The 20473-nt window shown below is 40.2% G+C and overlaps 1 protein-coding gene and 2 non-coding genes across 3 annotated transcripts; 1 reads left to right on the forward strand and 2 right to left on the reverse strand.

The window, feature by feature from the left end:
* Positions 1-428: 428 nt before the first annotated feature.
* Positions 429-4689, reverse strand: RPS3A (ribosomal protein S3A). Its single transcript, XM_034401384.2, has 6 exons — positions 4386-4689; positions 3427-3530; positions 2852-3039; positions 2294-2502; positions 848-957; positions 429-582 (listed from the first exon to the last, which is right to left on the reverse strand). The coding sequence occupies exons 1-6, from the start codon at positions 4445-4447 to the stop codon at positions 461-463; spliced, it is 795 nt and encodes a 264-aa protein (XP_034257275.1). The 5' UTR covers positions 4448-4689; the 3' UTR covers positions 429-460.
* LOC117654694 (small nucleolar RNA SNORD73) lies at positions 732-798 on the reverse strand. Its single transcript, XR_004588370.1, has one exon. It is a non-coding gene; the product is annotated as a small nucleolar RNA SNORD73 (small nucleolar RNA).
* Positions 4690-16928: 12239 nt separating the features above from the next.
* On the forward strand, positions 16929-17035 carry LOC117654699 (U6 spliceosomal RNA). The gene has a single exon (XR_004588372.2). It is a non-coding gene; the product is annotated as a U6 spliceosomal RNA (small nuclear RNA).
* The last annotated feature ends 3438 nt before the right edge of the window (positions 17036-20473 follow it).

Genomic DNA, 20473 nt, shown 5'->3' on the forward strand with positions numbered 1-20473 from the left:
TATTGTAAGCTACTAGAGAGTTGCTATATTAATGAAATGGATGGCATAGAAATTTAAATACTTTCACAAGACTAGAAGAGGCCTGATCACAATTACAAATGCTCTTATAACCTATAATAACCAAAAGTGATAACAAATTGTATGTAGAGTACCTTTAAAAATATTTAGCTTTGGCACACTATTACCTGGATCTTTAAAAAAACAACGAAGCATGAAAAAAATCCAAAGTAGCTTGAATGTGTGCTTTTTACAGTGTTACTGTTATTCATCATTACTCAATTTGCAACACTTGTGTGAAATAAAATATACATCTTCACCAATTCTAGTTTCATCAGTGGATCAATTGGTAGCCGAAGTAGTTTAGCAAAATTGTGGCATGAATGCAAAATATGAATAACAATTCCATAAAAACGCACATTACTACACTATTTATATGAAGTCTTTTATTTTGTGTCTGATTTTAAACAGATTCTTGCACAGGGGGCTCATATCCGTCAGCTCGTTCTACTTTGGCACCAGTTTCATCACCAGATGGTTTTCCAGCACCACCACCTTCACCGTGCAGTTCCATCAATTTGCCCACTACAAATAATTAAGGATGTAAATTAATATATATATAATTCCATGAGAGTTACATTTTAAAGGAACAGTGCTATATTTTCTATTAAAATATTCACTTATTCATTATACATCGTACAAAAAACTAGTAAAATAGCTTTGTGTTTTATGGGAATGTCAGCATTGGGATAAAGTAATCATTTCTTCATCTGGGACCGAAACTAAGTGTCATCATTCATTCCCATTTCAAGTAAACATGTTAACACAGCACTTTCAATTAGATACTTACATTCAAACTTGGGCTTCTTGAGCATTTTAACTTTGCGAACATAGACATCATGAAGGGGGTAGATTGATTGACATGCCTTTTCTATGTCTTTACCGATGCTGTCTGGAATCCTAGAATAATAACAAAGTATTTTATTTTGAAGTCTCCAAACTAGAAATCAGACAAAAGCCTGCAGAATTGCTAGTGACTGTGGCATAGATTAAAGTATGTGAGGTAAAGAAAAATAATCTATCATAAATTGGAACCTAACCTTCTGCATTCACAAAGCAACTTCAATTTATTCACCTGAAATAAATGTGAATATTAAATAAACTTGGTTTATACAATATTTATCCACAATCTGAATAAACAAACTACGTCCACACATGAATATAAAGCGAACAAACCAAATTATGTATTACCACAGCATGAAGCAAGGCAATAAGAATGGTATCATTCTATGTGTGGCTGAATAAAATATTAAGAAAAAATGTGGACATCTTATTACACCATAAAATAATTTATTTCGCCTTGGCTTAGAATGTTGTGGCATTGAAACCAGTCAATTTACTTATTTTATTAAACCATTGTTTTAGAGACTACCCACTAAATTCACCCAAATCTAATCTTATGGAATACTCTCCAGAAATATAAATTATAAATTTTCAGTTCTTTAAAAGGGACACAATTACTTGAATTGTTACAGAATCTAAAACACTTTTAACATAAATATAAATACCAAATCCAAAAAATAGGTCATTACAGGTAGTCCTCTACTTATGACAATTCACCCCAAAATTTCTGTTGTTAAGCAGTACATTTGTTAAGGGAGCTTTGCCCCATTTTATCACTTTTCTTGCCACAGTTAAGTGAATCATTGCAGTTGTTAAAAGTTACTAACAAGGTTGCCCCAAAGGTGCTTTTTCAAGAGGGAACTGGACTTTCTGGTTTTTCTTTGAAGACATTTTGCTTCTCATCCAAGAAGCTTCTTCAACTTTGACTGGATGGTGGGGTCAGAGCTGAAGAAGCTTCTTGGATGAGAAGCAAAATGTCTTCAAAGAAAAACCAGAAAGTCTAGTTGCCTCTTGAAAAAGCACCTTTGGGACAACCATGACCTGGATGACTGAGAATCTCAGTAGATATACCAACAAGGTTGTTAAGTGAATCCATTGAATCCAACCCATTGACTTTTTTTCTTAGGAGTTCATTAAAGATCATGATCCCTGGACACTGTAACTATCATAAATACGAGTCAGTTGCCAAGCGTCTGAATTTTGATCATACGACTGTGGCTGCTGCAATGGTCGTAAGTGTGACAAACAGTCATAAAGTCACTTTTTCAATGCCGTTTTAACTTTGAACGGTCAGTAAATGAACGGTTAAGACGAGGACTACTTGTATAAATTCTAAAGTAGTATGCCATTGAAGACTGTCTTACTAAACATAGATAAAAAAAAATCCACCTACAGTTTATTGACAACTTCTTTCAAGTCATTTGTTTGTACTTCACGTGTCATTATTTCCACCATTTTTTTGCGGATTTGGCGGACCTGTTGGTGCTGAGCATAGGAAGTCTTGCGAATCTGGTTGGTTCTTTTCTTGGTGAAGCCAACACAGAAAAGGCGTAGAAGATACCCATCTGTCGTTTTGACATCGATGTGGGCTTCAATCATAGTCTGGAACATTGTAAGAGTTACAGATATTTTAACACGTCAAATTGCTATATCTGAATGAGATTGACTACTTTTAAAGCATTTATACAAGATAACCATGTTCAGAGGAATTTTTGTAAAGTACACTTAGGAAGCATTCACATATTTATATACCAGAATACAGAGAAGAACTAGCAAGATTTTTGGAAACTTTTAACATTCTGGATCTGATGATATATTTTTTTAAATGATATATGAAAATAGATGATGAACAACCATCATCTGAAACCTGTATTTTACTTGCCTTCATCATCAACAACAAAATTCCAGTATTTACTGTTCAGCTTAAGTACATACCAATACTTATACTAACCTGCCATTTCTTAACCATTGAACACATTTTATCCCGTGTGAGATCCATGCCATGAAAGTTTGTCAGGCAGTTTTTCCCCTGGACATCTTCTGTAATCAGCTTGAATTTACGGAAGGCAACTTCATCATTCTGTAGGTCAGCAAGGCTTACTTCAAATACACGGCCTTTCAGTCCATCAGAGGCAATTTCTATAAATATTAAACAGTTAACTTGTTAATTAAAAACACCACTGAGCTATATATCATTTTCTAAGATGTCTTTCAAATGGTCCTCCGCATTCAAAATAATTACAATTGCAATGTATAATTGTATATATATAATTCTAAGCCGCCCAGAATCGCTTTACAAAGTGAAAAGGACAGCCTATAAATTTAATAAATATAGGAATATACAATAAAATGTGTAAACAAAACACTATGTCCAATGTTACAGTAGGACAGAAGTCCCTTTCATTGAAGTAGTGCAATGGGTCTCATTCAAAACAGTAATAAAGAATGGTATTTGGTTAGTGTTTTAAGTCTTTCAGAAATAATAGCATAGCTTAAAAGCCAGCATTTCTTATTTTGGTAACTTACTTGTTCCCTGAGTCCTGGTAACTAACGTCTTTCCAATGTTTCGAATATTGAACATTGCTGGAGCCTTGACATCATACCAGTCTTTCTTTGAGAAAGGGTCCACCCTGATTTTCAAAAGAAAAAAAGAAAATGTTCAGAGGGGCCTTTTTCATATTTAGGCCTGCATTTATTTTCTAGCTGATTCAAGAGCAAGCTTGGAACGCCACCTTCTTTCCACTTATTTTTAGGGAGGGTTTGAATCTTTCTTTATCTTTTATCTTTATTTTTTATTAGATTTGTATACCGCCCTTTTCCTTTCGGACTCAGGGCGGTGAACAGCCAGAATAAAAACATTTGTACACAAAAGTTAAAATAACTTTTCAAAAATAATTAAATGAAATCAAATCTCAAGTCAACGAAAGTCTGGTAGTTTTACTGAAGTAGCATTTTACATGCACAAATCAACCAATAGGGCGACCCACAGCTGAGGATCAGAAAACCATTTCTGGTGAATACTTATTTAAAAGCGATGCACGTCAAGCTGTCGTATTTAGCCCTTAGGACATTAGGCCTCCACGCTATTCTTGCTGCCACTGTTCAAGCAACCTTCTCTGCTTTCCCAAAGTCGCACAGTAAAACCCCTGAAGCTTTCGGACCAAAGAAGTGGCCCCCGTCCAGATTTGCTTTGGGTTTAATTGCTCACTGTCGGGAGGCCAATGCACGAGACCCCTTTAAATTTTAGGCAGCGGGCGAAATAGACGGAATTCCGCGTGTTTTTCCTCCCGCCCATTCCTGTCTTGCGGAGTGCCCACGCGCTGGTTTTCTCCTGGAAGCCGCCATGTCAGCACCTATTTCCCTTGGCCGCTCGCTCTTCCCCTCCCCAATCCAGTCAGCATCGTCGCCATCCGACAATCTTGGCCCGCGAGTCCCGCTCAGCCGCACTGCTATGGCCCCAATGCTTCCCCCCGGGCGCCACTTACACTTTCTTCTTGGCACCTTTCTTGCCTCCTTTGGTGAGGCGCTTGTTCTTCCCTACCGCCATAGCACCGCACCGGGAACCAAAGAGGCCGGAAACCGTAAAGAGCACGATAATTGCGCGAGAGCCGGGTCACGTGACCGCGACTTCCGCGACTTTTGAGGAAACGCGCTCGGCTTTTTTTTTCTCAATCGTGGCGCGAAATCACAGCGGCCCCTGGTGGGGGTTACCCGATGCTCTGGATCGGGGGTTTCCGACCTTAGCAACTTTTAAGACTTGTGGACTTCAATTCCCAGAATTCCTCGGCTAAGGAATTCTGGGAGTTGAAGTCCACAAGTCTTAAAAGTTGCTAAGGTTTCAGACCTCCGGACCGACGGCCATTATGAGCCTTCAGCGTTTAGGAAATAAATAAATCCCATACAGTGTGTGGGATTAGCATGGAAAGACATATTCATAAATGGGCTGCCACAGAAATACATGCTATATTAGGCATACGTATACAGCATACATTACAGCATACGTGCCACATTAGGCGTGGGCAATCACAAATGTACATTTTGAGGATGCGCTTTGCTGTTACAGTTGCAACCTGGTGGAATATATATAGTCTGAAAATAGTATTGAATTTATGTTTTACAAAATAGTTTGTTGCGAGGCTCCTGGATTGAGGGTAAAAGGCGAAAGCGGAAGCAGTATGCTCTGTCCCATAATTGGGTAAACCAGGTTGCCCTGATAGACCGGTCCCACCGGAAAAAAACACCTAAATCTCAAAATAGTAGTTGCCTTTTTAGCAGCTGCATACATTGTTGGCTCTAGTTCAATTTGTGATCTAATAGAGTGGTGAAAGGATCTTGTTGAGCAGGCAAATGTTGACTTTCCTGCTTAAGGATGCACCTCAACTCATTGCCTTAACACTTTTGTCCAGATAATTGATAAAAAATGTTCAGCCACACAAAACTCACAACAAAGAGCTGTTACAGTCATCCTGCAAGCTGATGTATGAGTACAGATATTGAAGATATTTGCAAAAATTTAAAACAATGATATTCTTCTCTTTAATTTTTATGTGTTAAAATAAAGCTTTTTTCATGAAAAATACTTTTGTTAATATCAAATGGGTTTAATGCCGGTAGTCTTCGACTTATAACCACAATTGGGGGCCAGAATGTCCATTCCTAGCAAGCCAGTTGTTATATGAGTTGTGCCCAATTTTATGACCTTTTTTGCCATTGCTGTTACGCGAATCACTGCAGTTGATAAGTGAATCATGCGGTCATTAAGTGAATCTGGTTTCCCTCCCTATTGACTTTTTTGGTCAGAAGCCATCTGGGAAAATCGCAATAGGGACATGTAAAATCTCAAATAATATACTATTTGAAAGTTAGAACTTTCAATATACAGTCTGTGCACAATTATTAGGCAAGTTGTATTTTGGAGGATTCATTATTGAACAACTACAGTTCTCTTGGTCAATCCAAAATGTTAATAAACCTCAAACATGAACATTTAAGAAAATAAAAGTGAGATGTTCGCTTTCTTAGGAGAATAACTATGTGTGCACAATTATTGGGCAACTATTAGTGTGCAGAATGCATCTAAATGAAAAATTAAAATTTTCCCATCTCACTCATTTATTTGCATCTGTTAAAGTGAGAATAATAAACAAACAACTCAAAATGTACAAATAAACATTTTTAACAGTTCACAAAAAAAAAAAATCAGTGACCAATATAGCTATCCTTCTTTTCAGTAACAGTCATAATCCTTCCATTCATGGAGTCTGTCAGTTTCTTAATGTGTTGACGATCAACAGTATAAGTGAGGAGTGACTGGGTGGAGGGGGTGGGGTAAGCGAGCATCGGGCGGTTGGGGCAATCGAGCGTACAGGTTCGGGGGCGTGGCCAGCCAGCAATTACTAACGGTTCTCCAAACCAGCCCAGTCCTCGCGAACCGGGGAGAAACGGTAGCAACCCACCACTGCTCTTCAGGGCAAGAAGCAGTTGCAATAAGAAATATGGGCATTTGTTCAGTCTCTAAGGCTTGTCCGACTCTTCGCGATACGCCTTAGTGACACTCTTCGACCATAACATGCCAGGCACATCTGATCTCCACTGTGAGTTTGCCCAAATTCATGTTCATTGCGTCGATGACACTATCTAACCATCTAATCTTCTACTGTCCCCTTCTCTTTTTGCTTCAATCTTTTCCAACTTCAGGATCCTTTCCAGTGAATCCTCTCTTCTCATTTGGTAGCCAAGGTATTTGGGTTTCAGCTTCAGTATCTGTTTCCAATGAACAGTCAGGGTTGATTTTATTTAAGAGAGACTGATTTGATCTTCTTGCAGTCCAAGGAACTCTCAAGAGTCTTTTCCAATGCCACAATTCGAAAGCAATACGTGGTTGTGTGAACAAAGTATCGATTGTCCAAAAAACCATGGTTCACACTGATGTTGTATGAAAATGCCACTATGTAAGACAAATTGATAAATATGTCTTTGAAGCATGGGTGGGTTCTACTTACCTTTACTACCGGTTCGCAATGGGGCCATGCACGCACACTCACTTCACTTGCACACGCACTCTTCTGCACATGCGCAGAAGCATTCTGATGAAGTTGGGGTCGGTGGGTGGAGCCTCCCAACAATTTTACTACTGGTTCTATAGAACTGGTGCGAACCGGGGGCAACCCACCACTGCCTTGAAGTATGTTAAATTAAGAAAAATAATGTACAGTAGCAATGTTGTTTGGAAGACTATATTATATGTGACCTGTTTTATCAACCATTCAGAGATATTTTCTTATTTAAATACAGTGGTACCTTGGTACTCAGCTGCTTTGAAACTCATCTAATTTGGTATTCAATACATTTTGATATGAAAATTTTATCCTGATACTCATTGTTTGTTTTGTACTTTGATGCACAAGCTAGAACTTGTTTATGTCGGCTGCTTTGTGATTCACTATATTATTCCTTATAACAAAAATTAGTTTGGTACTCATTGTTTTTGGTATTTATCATGGTTCCTGGAACCAATTAACAATAAATACCTAGGTACTATTGTAGAGAAATAGAATGACCATGGGCGGGCAAAAAAGTAGAATGAGCAGGAGCAGCTTGTTACTTCCTGCCAGCTTCTCCATTTAATTGATTTTCCTTGTGGGAAGCTGGCAAAGAGTATTGAAAACCAACCTTCCTTCCTTCCTTCCTTCCTTCCTTCCTTCCTTCCTTCCTTCCTTCCTTCCTTCCTGCCTGCCTGCCTCCCTCCCTCTGCCCCTCCCTTGTTTGGGATGGATGGTGTCTGGGTTTGGGAAGGGTGGGCTTTTGAGTCAGGATGGATGCATGAGAGGTGCTGTGCAGAATAGGGAGGAGATGTGAAGATATGGTGTAAGTTGGAAAGGGTGCATGGGAGTGCGGAACAGGTGCAACATGGGTTGGGGATGAAGTGCAAGAGGAATATTACCACTATAATATTTAATATGATTGACACAATGCACTAAGCTATGGTTCAATCATAAATCACAATTGGCTATATATGTAAAGCTGAAATTAATAGCAATACCAATAGCACTTAGACTTATATACCACTTCATAGTGCTTTTATAGCCCTCTCTAAGCGGTTTACAGAGTCAGCATATTGTCCACAACAATCTGGGTCCTCATTTTACTGACCTTAGAAGAATGGAAGGCTGAGTCAACCTTGAGCCGGTGAGGTTTGAACTGCTGAACCGCAGCTAGCTGTCAGCTGAAGTAGCTTGCAGTGCTGCACTCTAACCACTGCACCACCTCAGTTCTTATAATAAACTCAAATATTGGCTGAACCATTATCCACTACTGTTTTGTAATTGGATACCATCTGTACAGCGCACTCAAAAATGTCTATTTTGGTGTGAGCTCTTATAATCAGCTTTTCTAATAACTTTATTCTTAAAATAGTAAAATGATTTCTGTTTTAAGCTGTACTTCCTTGTCATTAAAACATATCTTGTTGAATCCAATTGGAACAGTAATATTATTTATCAAAGTAAACTTAAAACCACATTTTATCTCTCACAAAATTGTCTCATGTGTCCCTTGAAAATGTTGGAAAGGGATGTTGAAAGCTTGCCAATTTTTGTCCACTTGTGCTAAATATAGTATTTTTCTCACAATGCAGTCTTTTCTCAGAAGACGGAATTTACTTAAGTTTTGCATAGATTTATATAGGAAACACACAATATTTTACTTGCAAAAAACAAGACAGTTGGAATAGAGAGGTTATCTTTCAGAACCAACCCATGAGAAGCAACATACTTCAACAAAAGAGGAAGAATCCAGTGTTGAAATTTTGCAGTGTGAGAAAATGGATTAATTCTATTTGTAAAGAAAAGGCAAAAAGAAAACTTAATATGGTATGAATATCCATAGATTCATAGGAAAGTGATTACTGTCATATTTATTAGGTAAATCACATAAAGATAAATTCTCAAAAGAAAGAACAACTTCCACATATCAATATTATCCTAATGTGGACATGTCAAGACCAGCCTCTGCGGAAGGCTGCAACACTAGGGATGCAGAACCAGAGGTCAGGGAGGGGGTTGGAGTTCAATTTAGGGAGGGCTGTTCTATCAGTATAGTGAGTGGGAGGGGCAGATATGGCGGAAGCAGGGGGTCACATCATGTTTGGGGAGTGTGCACTCGCTACCTTAGAGCGATTGCGCACAGGTCCCCAATGCTTTTCTCGTTCCCCAGGCTGTTCAGATTCTCAGGGCCAGAGCCTTCGGCTGATGTTGTGCAATGCCAGGTCCGTTGTTAATAAAGCTCCCCTCATCCACGATCTTATTCAGGAGGGGGCAGCAGACCCAGCGGGCATTACGGAGACCTGGTTGGGCCAGGAGGGGGGAGTTCCCCTCGTGGATATGTGCCCACCAGGCTTCCGTGCATTCCATCAGCCGAGGGCTCAGGGCAGGGGCGGGGGGGGGGGGTGGCGGTTATTATAAAGGAAGGTCTGGATCCAAGGGAGACCACTGTACCTCAGATAGCCGGATGTGAGTCCCTTTTTGTGAAGTGGGGTCGTGGGGTGCAGATGGGCTTGTTGATCACGTACCTGGCTCCCTGCCATGTGGCAACGGCCCTGCCTGAGCTGCTCAATGTCATAGCCGGGGTGGCGGTTGATACCCCCAGGCTTTTGGTCATGGGGGATTTTAACCTGCCATCCATCGGCGAAATGCTTCCATGACGGCCATGGACCTGACTCAGTTAATTCATGGCCCCACTCACATAGGCGGGCACACTCTGGACTTAATTTTTATCTCTGGTCAGTGGTTGAATGGCCTTGATATAGGAGATATAGTCATCGAACCCTTGTCATGGTCTGACCACTCGCTCCTTCGACTTGACTTTCTAACTGCTACACCCCGCCGCAGGGAGGCGGAACCGACTAGGTGGTTCCGCCCCAGGCGCCTGATGAATCCTGATAGGTTCCAGATGGAGCTTGGGCCAATCCCTGAGACTCTGGCTCATGACTTGGCTGAGGACCTGGTGGCCGCCTGAGATAGTGTGGCCGCCGGGGCCTTGGACCGCATCGTGCCTTTGCGGCCTCTGACCCGGCACCGAACTCACCTAGCTCCTTGGTTCTCCGAGGAGCTGAGGGAGATGAAGTGCCGGAAAAGACTCCTGGAGAGCAGTTGGAGGACCAGCCGTTCCGAATCTGACCGAACACTGGTGAAGTCTCATATTAAGACCTACCTAGTGGTGATAAAAGCAGCAAAATCTAGCTATTTTTCCGCTCTTATTGCATCATCAGATAATCGCCCAGCCACCCTGTTTAGGATGACCCGCTCCCTCCTCCATCTGGGAGCGCGGGATGACCCCTTGCAGGGTCGAGCTGAGGATTTTGTGCAGTATCTGCATGATAAAATCGCTCAGATTCGGGAAGGTCTGGCCACTGACTGGGTATGTCCAGATGGGATGATTGAGGCAGGTCTTGAGAGTGTTATCTAGGAGGAGTTTGATCCTATGGCTCCCGAGGACGTGGACAGGATTCTGGGACGGCTGAACACGGCCACATGTTTATTGGACCCGTGTCCCTCCTGGTTGGTGCTGGCTTCCCGGGAGGTTACACGAGGCTGGCTCCAGAGGATTATTAAAGCTTCTTTGAGGGAGGGTGTCCTGCCGGCTGCCTTGAAAGAGGCGGTGGTGAGGCCCCTCCTCAAGAAGCCCTCTCTGGATCCGGCTATTTTGGCTAACTATCGTCCAGTCTCCAACCTTCGTTTTATTGTGAAGGTTGTTGAGAGTGTGGTCGCGCGGCAGCTGCCACAGTACCTGGATGAAGCTGTCTATCTAGATCCGCTCCAGTCCGGCTTCAGGCAACGGCATTGGTCGCGTTTGTGGATGATCTCTGGAGGGCTCGGGATAGGGGTTGCTCCTCTATCCTGGTCCTATTAGATCTCTCAGTGGCTTTTGATACCATCGACCATGGTATCATGTTGTGCCGATTGGAGGGGTTGGGGTGGGGGGGGCACCGTTTTGCGGTGGTTCTCCTCCTACCTTTCTGAACGGTCGCAATCTGTGTTGACAGGGGGGCAACGGTCGACCCCGAGGCACCTTGTTTATGGGGTGCCGCAAGGGTCGGTCCTCTCGCCCCTTCTGTTCAACATTTATGTAAAGCCGTTGGGTGAGATCATCCGTGGCTTTGGGGTGGAGTTCCATCAGTACACTGATGACACCCATCTGTACATCTCCACCCCAGGTCACCTCAACGATGCCCTTGAAGTGATGTCCCAGTGCCTGGAGGCCGTGCAGACCGGGATGGGGAGAAACAGGCTCCGACTCAACCCTTCCAAGACCGAGTGGCTGTGGCTGTGGCTTCCGGCGTCCCGATATAGCCAGCTGGTGCCATCGCTGGTTATTGGGGGCGAATCACTGGCCCCCATGGAGAGGGCTCACAACTTGGGCATCCTCCTGGATGCATGGCTGTCTTTAGAAGAGTATATGACGGCCGTGGCCAGGGGGGCTTTTTAGCAGGTTTGCCTGATACTCCAGTTGCGTCCCTTTCTGGATCGGGACTCCCTACGCACGGTCACTCAGGTGCTCATCACCTCCTGCCTGGACTATTGCAATGCTCTCTACATGGGGCTCCCCCTGGGGTGCACCCAGAGGCTCCATCTGGTCCAGAATGCGGCCGCGCGGGGGATTATGGGAGCGACGGGGTGCTCCTATGTGACCTCTCCTGCGCGAGCTGCACTGGCTCCCGGTGGTCTTCCGGGTGCGCTTCAAGGTGTTGGTGACCACCTTTAAAGCGTTCCATGGCTTAGGGCCGGGGTATCTACGAGACCGCCTTCTGCCACCAATAGCCTCCCACCGGCCAGTACGCTCACACAGAGTGCCTCCTCAGGGTGCCGTCCGCTAGACAATGTCAGCTGGCGATCCCCAGGGGGAGAGCCTTCTCTGTGGCGGCGCCCGCCCTCTGGAACAACCTCCCCCGAGATATGCACAATACCAGACCTCCGGACTTTTCGTCGGGCTCTGAAAACTTATTTATTTCACCTAGCCGGGCTGGCTTGATCCCACTGTTTTGGTTAAATTGAATTGATTTTAATTGTGTTGTTTTAAATTGGGGCCAAAAATATTTAATTATTTTTAAAATGTTTTTAAATTTTGTATGTTCTGTTTTATTCTGGCTGTTCACTGCCCTGAGTCCTGTTGGAGAAGGGCGGTATACAGATTAAAACAAATAAATAAATAAATAAATGTCAAAAGCTACAGTCAGCATATAATGAGCTGTGGTGGCACAGTGGTTAGAATGCAGAATTGCAGGCTGATTCTGCCCACTGCCAAGGGGTTCGATCTTCACCGGCTTAAGGTTGAATCCTTTCAAAGTCAGTAAAATGAAGACCCAGATTGTTGGGGGCAATATGCTGACTCTGTAAACTGCTTGGAGAGGGCTGTGAAGCACTATGAAGTGGTGTATAAATCTATTGCAATAACTTCTGGACAGGGAAGACCTGGATAAATGAACCACAATATCTTCATACAGATTTTAAAACAGTCTTGCGAATTGGAACATTTTTAATTGGCTTTATCAATCCAAATGAAATTTTGGTACATTGTCAAAACAATTATATTTGTAATATATTACCCTGGCCTTTGCAATAAAAATATATTTCCATATGTATTGAAGGGGTTTTCCCAAAGATACTATTGAATTTGCAGCTTCCTTGTTTCCTATTCTCATGACAAATCCTGTTGCAGTTCTACTAAGGCAGGCTTATATTTTTAAGTACTATATCTAGTATCCAGATTTCTTTAGCAGAGTTTCCGTAAGAAGACAGCAGATTAAGTGAGTTTTTTTTTAAAATCTGTGTATCAGAGAAATGAATATAGCTGTAACAAGGAATCCAGCCTGACCAATCATCACAATTTTGTAATTAGTTATCTAATATTGTTTGACTAAGATGCTAAACATAGGAGACTTTTATTAGCATGCACAATGTAATGCTTTGCTTAATATTAAAATATAAATATATTTTCTTATATTAAAGCAGCACTGAAAAATATACTGATAAGGCACAAAAGCAAATGTTCTCTTACAACATAAGTCAGAGAAAGGAAAACAAATTTAACCTTTTCTTCCAGCTCTTCTTACGAGGAGAAAGTTTTCTTACCACTGTCCTCTTATTTATTGTTGAATGCCAGTTACTTCAAATCAAAACTTCCATTACCCCTAATTGAACAATTTAGAAACTTTTGTTCTTCCGTGTATGTAGTTTTTATTTATTTAGTTTTGATGCTGCCTGACTCCAAGTATATTTAGGTTTAAAGAACACATAAAAATAACAAAATTATCAGCCACACTAGGTAGATTAGACCGTGAAATCAATTCCACATGATGGCTAAAACAATATTTGCTGATGTTGACTATAATAACAGAAACTTCCATATCTGATTGTGCTTATCTCCTTTTTTAATATTCAGTGAATTAGGGAGATGTTTCTCTAAATAGCTTTCAAATGTTATCTAGCTGTTGTAGACTTAAAAGAAAATAATTCAATCTTTATTTTGCTTGGGCAACTGCTTCTGCATATTAATGGTAGGGTCATCTTCCTTACTCTGTACAAAAATACAATAAATTAGATAAAAATAAATTAAAACTAATTCCAAAAATAATTAATCAGAAACAGGGATAGCTAAGACGCTGAGCTTGTCGATCGAAAGGTTGGCAGTTCAGCGGTTCAAATTAGGGGTGAAATCCAGCAGGTTCTGACAGGTTCTGGAGAACCGGTAGCGGAAATTTTGAGCAGTTCGGAGAACCGGCAGCGGAAATTTTGAGTAGTTCAGAGAACCAGCAAATACCACCTCTGGCTGGCCCCAGAGTGGGGAGGGAATGGGGATTTTGCAGTATCCTTCCCCTGGAGTGGGGTGGGAATGGAGATTTTGCAGTATCCTTCCCCTGCCATGCCCACCAAGCCACGCCATACCCACCAAGCCACGCCACAGAACTGGTAGCAAAAAAATTTTTTAAAATTTTTTTTTATTATTATTAAATATAAACACAGATATAAAGACAATACAATACAATACAATACAAGGACAAACAAAAAAACCACCACCTACAAACCCACCTAACATTTTACATTTACGCTTTTGTCATCAACAGAATATATGTTATTGAGCTTATATAGTTTAATAAAGAGTAATTATTAAATGTCTAATTCCAATGTTATAACTTTTCACTACAAATTTACATTTCTTATGGGTTCATCTCCTTGTGAAAGTCTTTACCCTAATTTCTGTCCTCTACATTTTTGCTGATTTTCCTTTCCAGCCATTGATACCATTGGTGCCATACAAGATAGTATTCGCTTTCTTCCTTTTCCTGGAGTTCCAGCGTCAATCTGTCCATTTCAGCACACTCTGTTATCTTTGCAACAATTTTGTCTTTGGATGGGAGTTGGTCTGATTTCCAGTTTTGCGCGAACAGTAGTCTTGCTGCTGTCAAGATATGTGTGATGAGATACTTCGTTTCCTTAAGATGTTGTGCCGTTATCATGCCAAATAGAAAAAATTCTGGACTGTTTTCTATTTGAATGTTCGTTATTTCTTCAATAATATTTTTTATATCTTGCCAATAGTGTTGGGCTTTCCTACATTTCCACCAAGTGTGATAATATGTCCCCTTTTTTGATTTACATTTCCAACACAACGCCGAAGTGTTTGGGTGTATTTTGGCAAGTCGGGCTGGTGGTAAGTGCCATCTATAAAACATTTTAATGAGGTTCTCCTTGTAAGATGTGGCTCTTGTCATTTTAATGTTCTGCTTCCATAATTTCTCCCAGTCAGCCAATTGAATATTATGTCCTATGTCCCTGGCCCACATTGTCATATTATGTTTAACTGTTTCTTCTATTAATTTATCTCTCAAAAGGTAGTTATATGTTTTAGTAATCATTTTCTGGTCTGCTCCTAATAAAATTCTGTCCAGTTCGTTCAGATCTTTTACAATTCCATATTTGATTTTATCCGCCTTGTATCTTGAGTATATTTGAGTATAGTGCCACCAATCAATATTTATATCGCCATTTTGGAGTTGATGTCTTGGAGTAAGTTCTCCTTCATGATTCAGTAAATCTTGGTATCTCATAATCTTTCCGATTTCAAGGGTATTTGGAAATATCAATGCCTCCATCGGGGACCACCATTTTGGTATTTTAGTATAATAGGTTTTCTTAATTCCCTGCCAAATCTTGAAGAGTGAGGCCCGAATTATGTGTCTTTGGAAGTACATGTGTTGTTTGCCTAGTCCATCCCATAGGAATGCGTACCATCCTCGTATGAGATAAAAGCCTTCTAGATATAACATTCTTTTGTCATCTAATCTCATCCATTCTTTGATCCAGGTCAATCCGGCTGCTTTATAATATAGCTCCCAGTCTGGTACTGCGAGGCCTCCTCTGTCTCATGTGTCTTGTAGCGCTTTAATCTTAATTCTAGCCTTCTTTCCCTGCTATATGTAGGTCATTGTAATTTTGTTGAGATTTTTGAAGAAGTCCCTTCCTGGATGTAATGGTACTACCTGGTATAGATATAGTACCCTCGGTAATATATTCATTTTAATTGAACTGATTCTGCCCATCAATGACAATTGTAGCCTGTTCCAGATTTCCAGGTCTTTTTTAATTTCTTTTAGTAATTTCGTGTAATTGTCTTCTTTGATCGTGGTTGCTTTCGCCGTCAGCCAAATACCTAAATATTTTATCTTCTTTACTAATTGGATTCCTAATTCTTCTTCTAATTCCAATCTCTGAGTCTGGGTCATATTTTTCGTCATTATTTTTGTTTTTTGTTTGTTTATTTTGAGGCCCGCGACTTCCCCGTATTGTTCTATCATCGACATCAGTCTGGGTCCAGATCGTCTTGGGTTTTCCAAGTTGAAAATTACGTCGTCTGCAAAGGTGAGCAATTTGTACTCCTCTCCCCGGATCTTGAGTCCTTTGATTTCTTCCTCGTTCCTTATTTCGTTTAATAATACCTCCAATGCTATTATAAATATTAGCGGTGACATGGGACATCCTTGTCGTACTCCTTTCTGAATATCAAAAATTTGTGTCATTTGTCATTTGGAGTTCACCACTGGTTCAAATCCCTAGTGCCGCGTAATGGGGTGAGCGCCCGTTTCTTGTCCTAGCTTCTGACAACCTAGCACTTCGAAAGCACATAAAAAATGCAAGTAGAAAAATAGGGACTACCTTTGGTGGGAACAGCGTTCCATGCGCCTTTGGCGTTTAATCATGCCGGCCACATGACCACGGAGACTTCTTTGGACAGCACTGGCTCTTCGGCTTTGAAACGGAGATGAGCACCGCCCCCTAGAGTAGGGAACGACTAGCACATATGTGCGAGGGGAACCTTTACCATTACCTTATTCATTCTATTCCAAAGCTTGGGAGTATAGACAGGTTTTGAAGACCTTCTGGACCAAAATCAGGGTAAAAGACTCATGAAGGGACCTTGTTCCAGAGTGCAGACACTTCAGAGAAAGTAAACTGACTCACAAAGCAGATGTGTCAAGTGGACATGTTGATGAAGCATATACAATTTGTGTCACTGAATTCTAGACCAGTTGAAACTTCTGGGTGGCCCTCAAGGGCAGCCCATGTGGAATAAATTGCAATATTTGAGCTATGAGATGACCAGGTCTGAGTGACTGTTTGGAAAGCCATCTCACCCTGGAAAGGACATAACTGGCATGCCAGAGGAGCTGTGCAGTAAAGGTAGAAATTAACTGGGCCTACACATCCCAATAGCATCTTGGAGCAGAAGTTGGTTCTGGCTCACACAGGAATTTAACAGATGTATTTGGCTGGACTGAGATTGACAGATATGAGTTGGTACCAACAACATATTTAGTAAATGATGGAACTTGCTAAAATTGCTCAATTGACTTCTTTGAGCAAAGAAAAGACCTCATGCAAACTTTTTGTGTAAAACAGAAAAAAGTGAAGTTATGATTTATGGGAGTTATGTTGTAACCATAGAGTAAAAGGTAAATTCATAATTGTATTTATGTGCTCGCTTCGGCAGCACATATACTAAAATTGGAACGATACAGAGAAGATTAGCATGGCCCCTGCGCAAGGATGACACGCAAATTCATGAAGCGTTCCATATTTTTAAAAGAAGAAGGGATAATTTATACTTGGTTTCAGTATGGTCAGCTACAAGCTAGATGGAGGGAAGATCAAAAATTTGGTTTTATGCAAAATGAGGAAAATTTGGTGAAACAGATTAGAGATCAAAGCCAGATGCATATCAAAAGGTTGTATAATGCATTATTGGAAATAGAGTCAGAAACAGAATTAGTTAAGGATTGTATGATAAAATGGGCACAAAACTTTCAGGAACCAGTGATGATGGAAACATGGGAAAAGATTTGGGTCAGAAATGTTAAATTTACGCAAGCACAAAATCTGAGAGAGAATTTTTATAAAATGTTTTACAGATGGCATTTAGATCCTAAAAAATTATCATATATGTACTCGGATTTGCAAGCTAAATGTTGGAGATGTGAATGTGATGATGCAACCTATTATCATATATGGTGGACTTGTAAGAAAATCAAGGCATTTTGGATAAAAATTTGGTGGGTGATGCAGAACATTTTGAAAAGAAGGTTGAAATTTACTCCTCAATTGTTTCTATTGGGTATAACTAAGGACTGTACAGTTTCAGAGACTAAATTGATTTTGAACTTAATATCAGCAGCTAGGCTGCTGGTAGCTCAATATTGGAAGAAGGACTCTCTGCTTACTATTGAAGAGTGGATATTGAAAGTAACCAACCTAGCAGAAATGGCGAAAATCTCAGCGTACTTGAAGGACCACACGCAAGAAAGATACGTATCGGAATGGAGAAGATGGATTGATTATATTCAAAATAAGTATCAGACAAGAAAATATCAAATAGCTTATGAATGAATGTTAGTATTAGAAGTATTAGGTTATCTATAGTGGAGTTAAGGTTTCAGGGGGGGAGTTAGTACTTTGAGGATAAGTAGATTAATCTAGTTTATGATTGATTAAATGAAATACCTTGTATTTTGCTCTGGGAAGTCTGGGGGGGAGGGGGGGATGAAGGGGGGGAAAGGGTGGGGGGAACATGGGGGGAAATTTTTGTATTTCTTTTTTGTAAAACTTTTCAATAAAAAAAATAATATAAAAAAAAGAGAAAAAAATAATAATTGTATTTATAACATAGGAGGCTACTTCTTTGTATCTTTTTCCTTTTCTACCCTTTTTTGCACTTTTAGTTTCCTATTTGATTTTTTATTTTTATTTTTCTTACTTTATATTTGCAAGTATACAAATGCATCATTGATATCAGGATAGGCGGCATATAAATTTAATCATTAAATATTAGTTTGTATTAGCTTTTCTTTTTTAAAAAAAATCTTTCATAAAAAATTAAAAATAAATACTACTACATTTAACAGAGATTTAAATTAATCAGTCCTAAAACATTTTAAAAAGATTCTTGGTTAAGATATTTAAATTTAGTAGCTGGTACAATGGGTTGTACAATGAGCCAGAACACACAGTTGTAGTTGATTGGAGACTGCTGGCTCCTGCGTGAAGCAATCTGCACTGTGATTGGTTGCTATGGGAGTGGAGGGGGGGGGGTTTCCCTTCCCCCCCACCTTTTTCTTCTGTGTGCCCTGTATGCTCTGTGATTTATTTCATGATGCTCCTGTTTGCCTGTTTATATTGTTTGCTGTAAATATAGATCTAAAATATATTTATTTATATAAAACTGTAAGTTCGTGTCAGTGTCTCTTATTTCATTTAGACACCTGTTGCGCAATTCCCTGACAATCTCCATTCGATCTTTTCTTCAGATCAACCACGGAATCTCTTTGCTATTCCTTAAATCAGCTCAGTTGTATCTGCAGGGGAACAAAACCAGGAAGATGGCAGATGGGACCCTGCTCCATAAGCTGTGTGTCTTTCACACACTTGCCAACATCACATCAAAATGAATGGTACTGGCACTGTGATGTTCCATCTGCCATCTTGCTGATTTTAAACCCTCCTCTGCAGATTCTGCTGAAGGTTATAAATCTGAAAAAGGAAACTGCTACTTTATTTTTTTATTAACAATTTTATTGGTTTATAACATAACATACAAAAAAAAAGCACAAAAGCAAACAGTAGGGAAAATACGGAAAGAATAAGGGAAGAGAAAAGGGAAGGGAAAAATGTGGAAACTGCTAGTTTAAAAGTTAAGATAGAAGCATCTTTTTCAGCCTTGGGTGGAAGCTTGCTTTAATTCGTAGCAAAGAGGTGTTGTGCTCGCATATGGCCCAAACTATATGAAATTTTAGAAGCCTACTGACCCTAATCTTGGTAAATTAACTTGCTTAGACTTCATTTTTAATAAAAAAGTTCAAATGCTGCATTGATGCAAGAATCAAGATATAAAATGCAATTTTATTTTATTTATCTATTTATTTATGAAGTTTATTGGCCACCTATCTTACTAGCAAGGTAACTCTGGGGGCTTGCAAATATGATAGATAGGATAGATAGATAGATAGATAGATAGATAGATAGATAGATAGACAGACAGACAGACAGACAGACAGACAGACTAAAATACCCGCAAACGCTTTGATCCAATTACAAATGGGGAGAGGAGCAGGGTGGAAGGAAGTGGGATCTGTTGTTAATCAACCACTGTGATGCTCCCCCATTGGGGCCCCAACTAACTGGAAGAGGTCAACGTCACATGGGAGGGGCAAGATGTTTCAGAGAGCAGATGCCATGGCAGAGAAGGCCTTCCTCAACCCTGCCAGCTGGAATAATCAGGGCCCGCAGCATGCCTTCTCTGCCAGGGTGCATGGGATGGGTCAATCCTAGTGAGATGAGACAGTCCCTCAAGTAGCCTGGATCCATGCCATGAAGGGCTTTAAAGATGACTACCAATATTCTTAAAAGAACAGTAATAAAATGGGAGTATAACAGTAACAAAAACTTTGAGGTACTTTAAAAGTATTTTTCATTATGGATTTTTGCAAAGGGCACAATGTCATGTGAAGGATTCATGTTAGTACTTGCATCACAACCAATATGTAAATCATCTTTTTTTCAACATGCCATCAATTACCCCATTGCAAACACCTGTGCTTGCAATATATCATTTACATTTTGTTGTGCATTTGCACACTTTAAAACATAAGAAAACAGGAAATTCAAGATGAGATGAAAAGTATGTGGTTTTGCAAAACCATGCAGGTTCTCCGAATGAGCACAGCTATTCTGAAAGCTAGGTTATTATATGCAATAAGACTTTGCAACTCATCAGTCACTTGCATACTGAATTATTTGTTTGAATTATTACATGTGAATTATATGTTAAGATTTTATGTTTTAATTATATGCTTAGATTTTTCCAGATTCTTAATTAGATATAAAAATATGTGCCAGTGCATTCAACTAAAACTACTTGCTTATGTGTGTTTCATTATTTCAGTAAATGCAAAATGTATAAAATACATTCAAAGCCCAAAGACTGTAAACTTAGTTCCCTAACCTATTTTCTAACCTTGGAAATGCTT

The sequence above is a fragment of the Pantherophis guttatus genome, chromosome 8, assembly GCF_059756535.1.
Source record: "Pantherophis guttatus breed Tessera chromosome 8, ASM5975653v1, whole genome shotgun sequence".
NCBI lineage: Eukaryota > Metazoa > Chordata > Lepidosauria > Squamata > Colubridae > Pantherophis > Pantherophis guttatus.

Bases quoted from the DNA above. Each gene is read 5' to 3' on its own strand.
- RPS3A (XM_034401384.2), bottom strand. From the start codon at position 4,447: ATGGCGGTAGGGAAGAACAAGCGCCTCACCAAAGGAGGCAAGAAAGGT. The intron at 958-2,293 runs GTAGGTGGATTT...TTATTATTCTAG, and splicing joins AAAGAAGTTGTCAATAAACT to GATTCCAGACAGCATCGGTA. The intron at 583-847 runs GTAAGTATCTAA...AATTATTTGTAG, and splicing joins CAAGAAGCCCAAGTTTGAAT to TGGGCAAATTGATGGAACTG.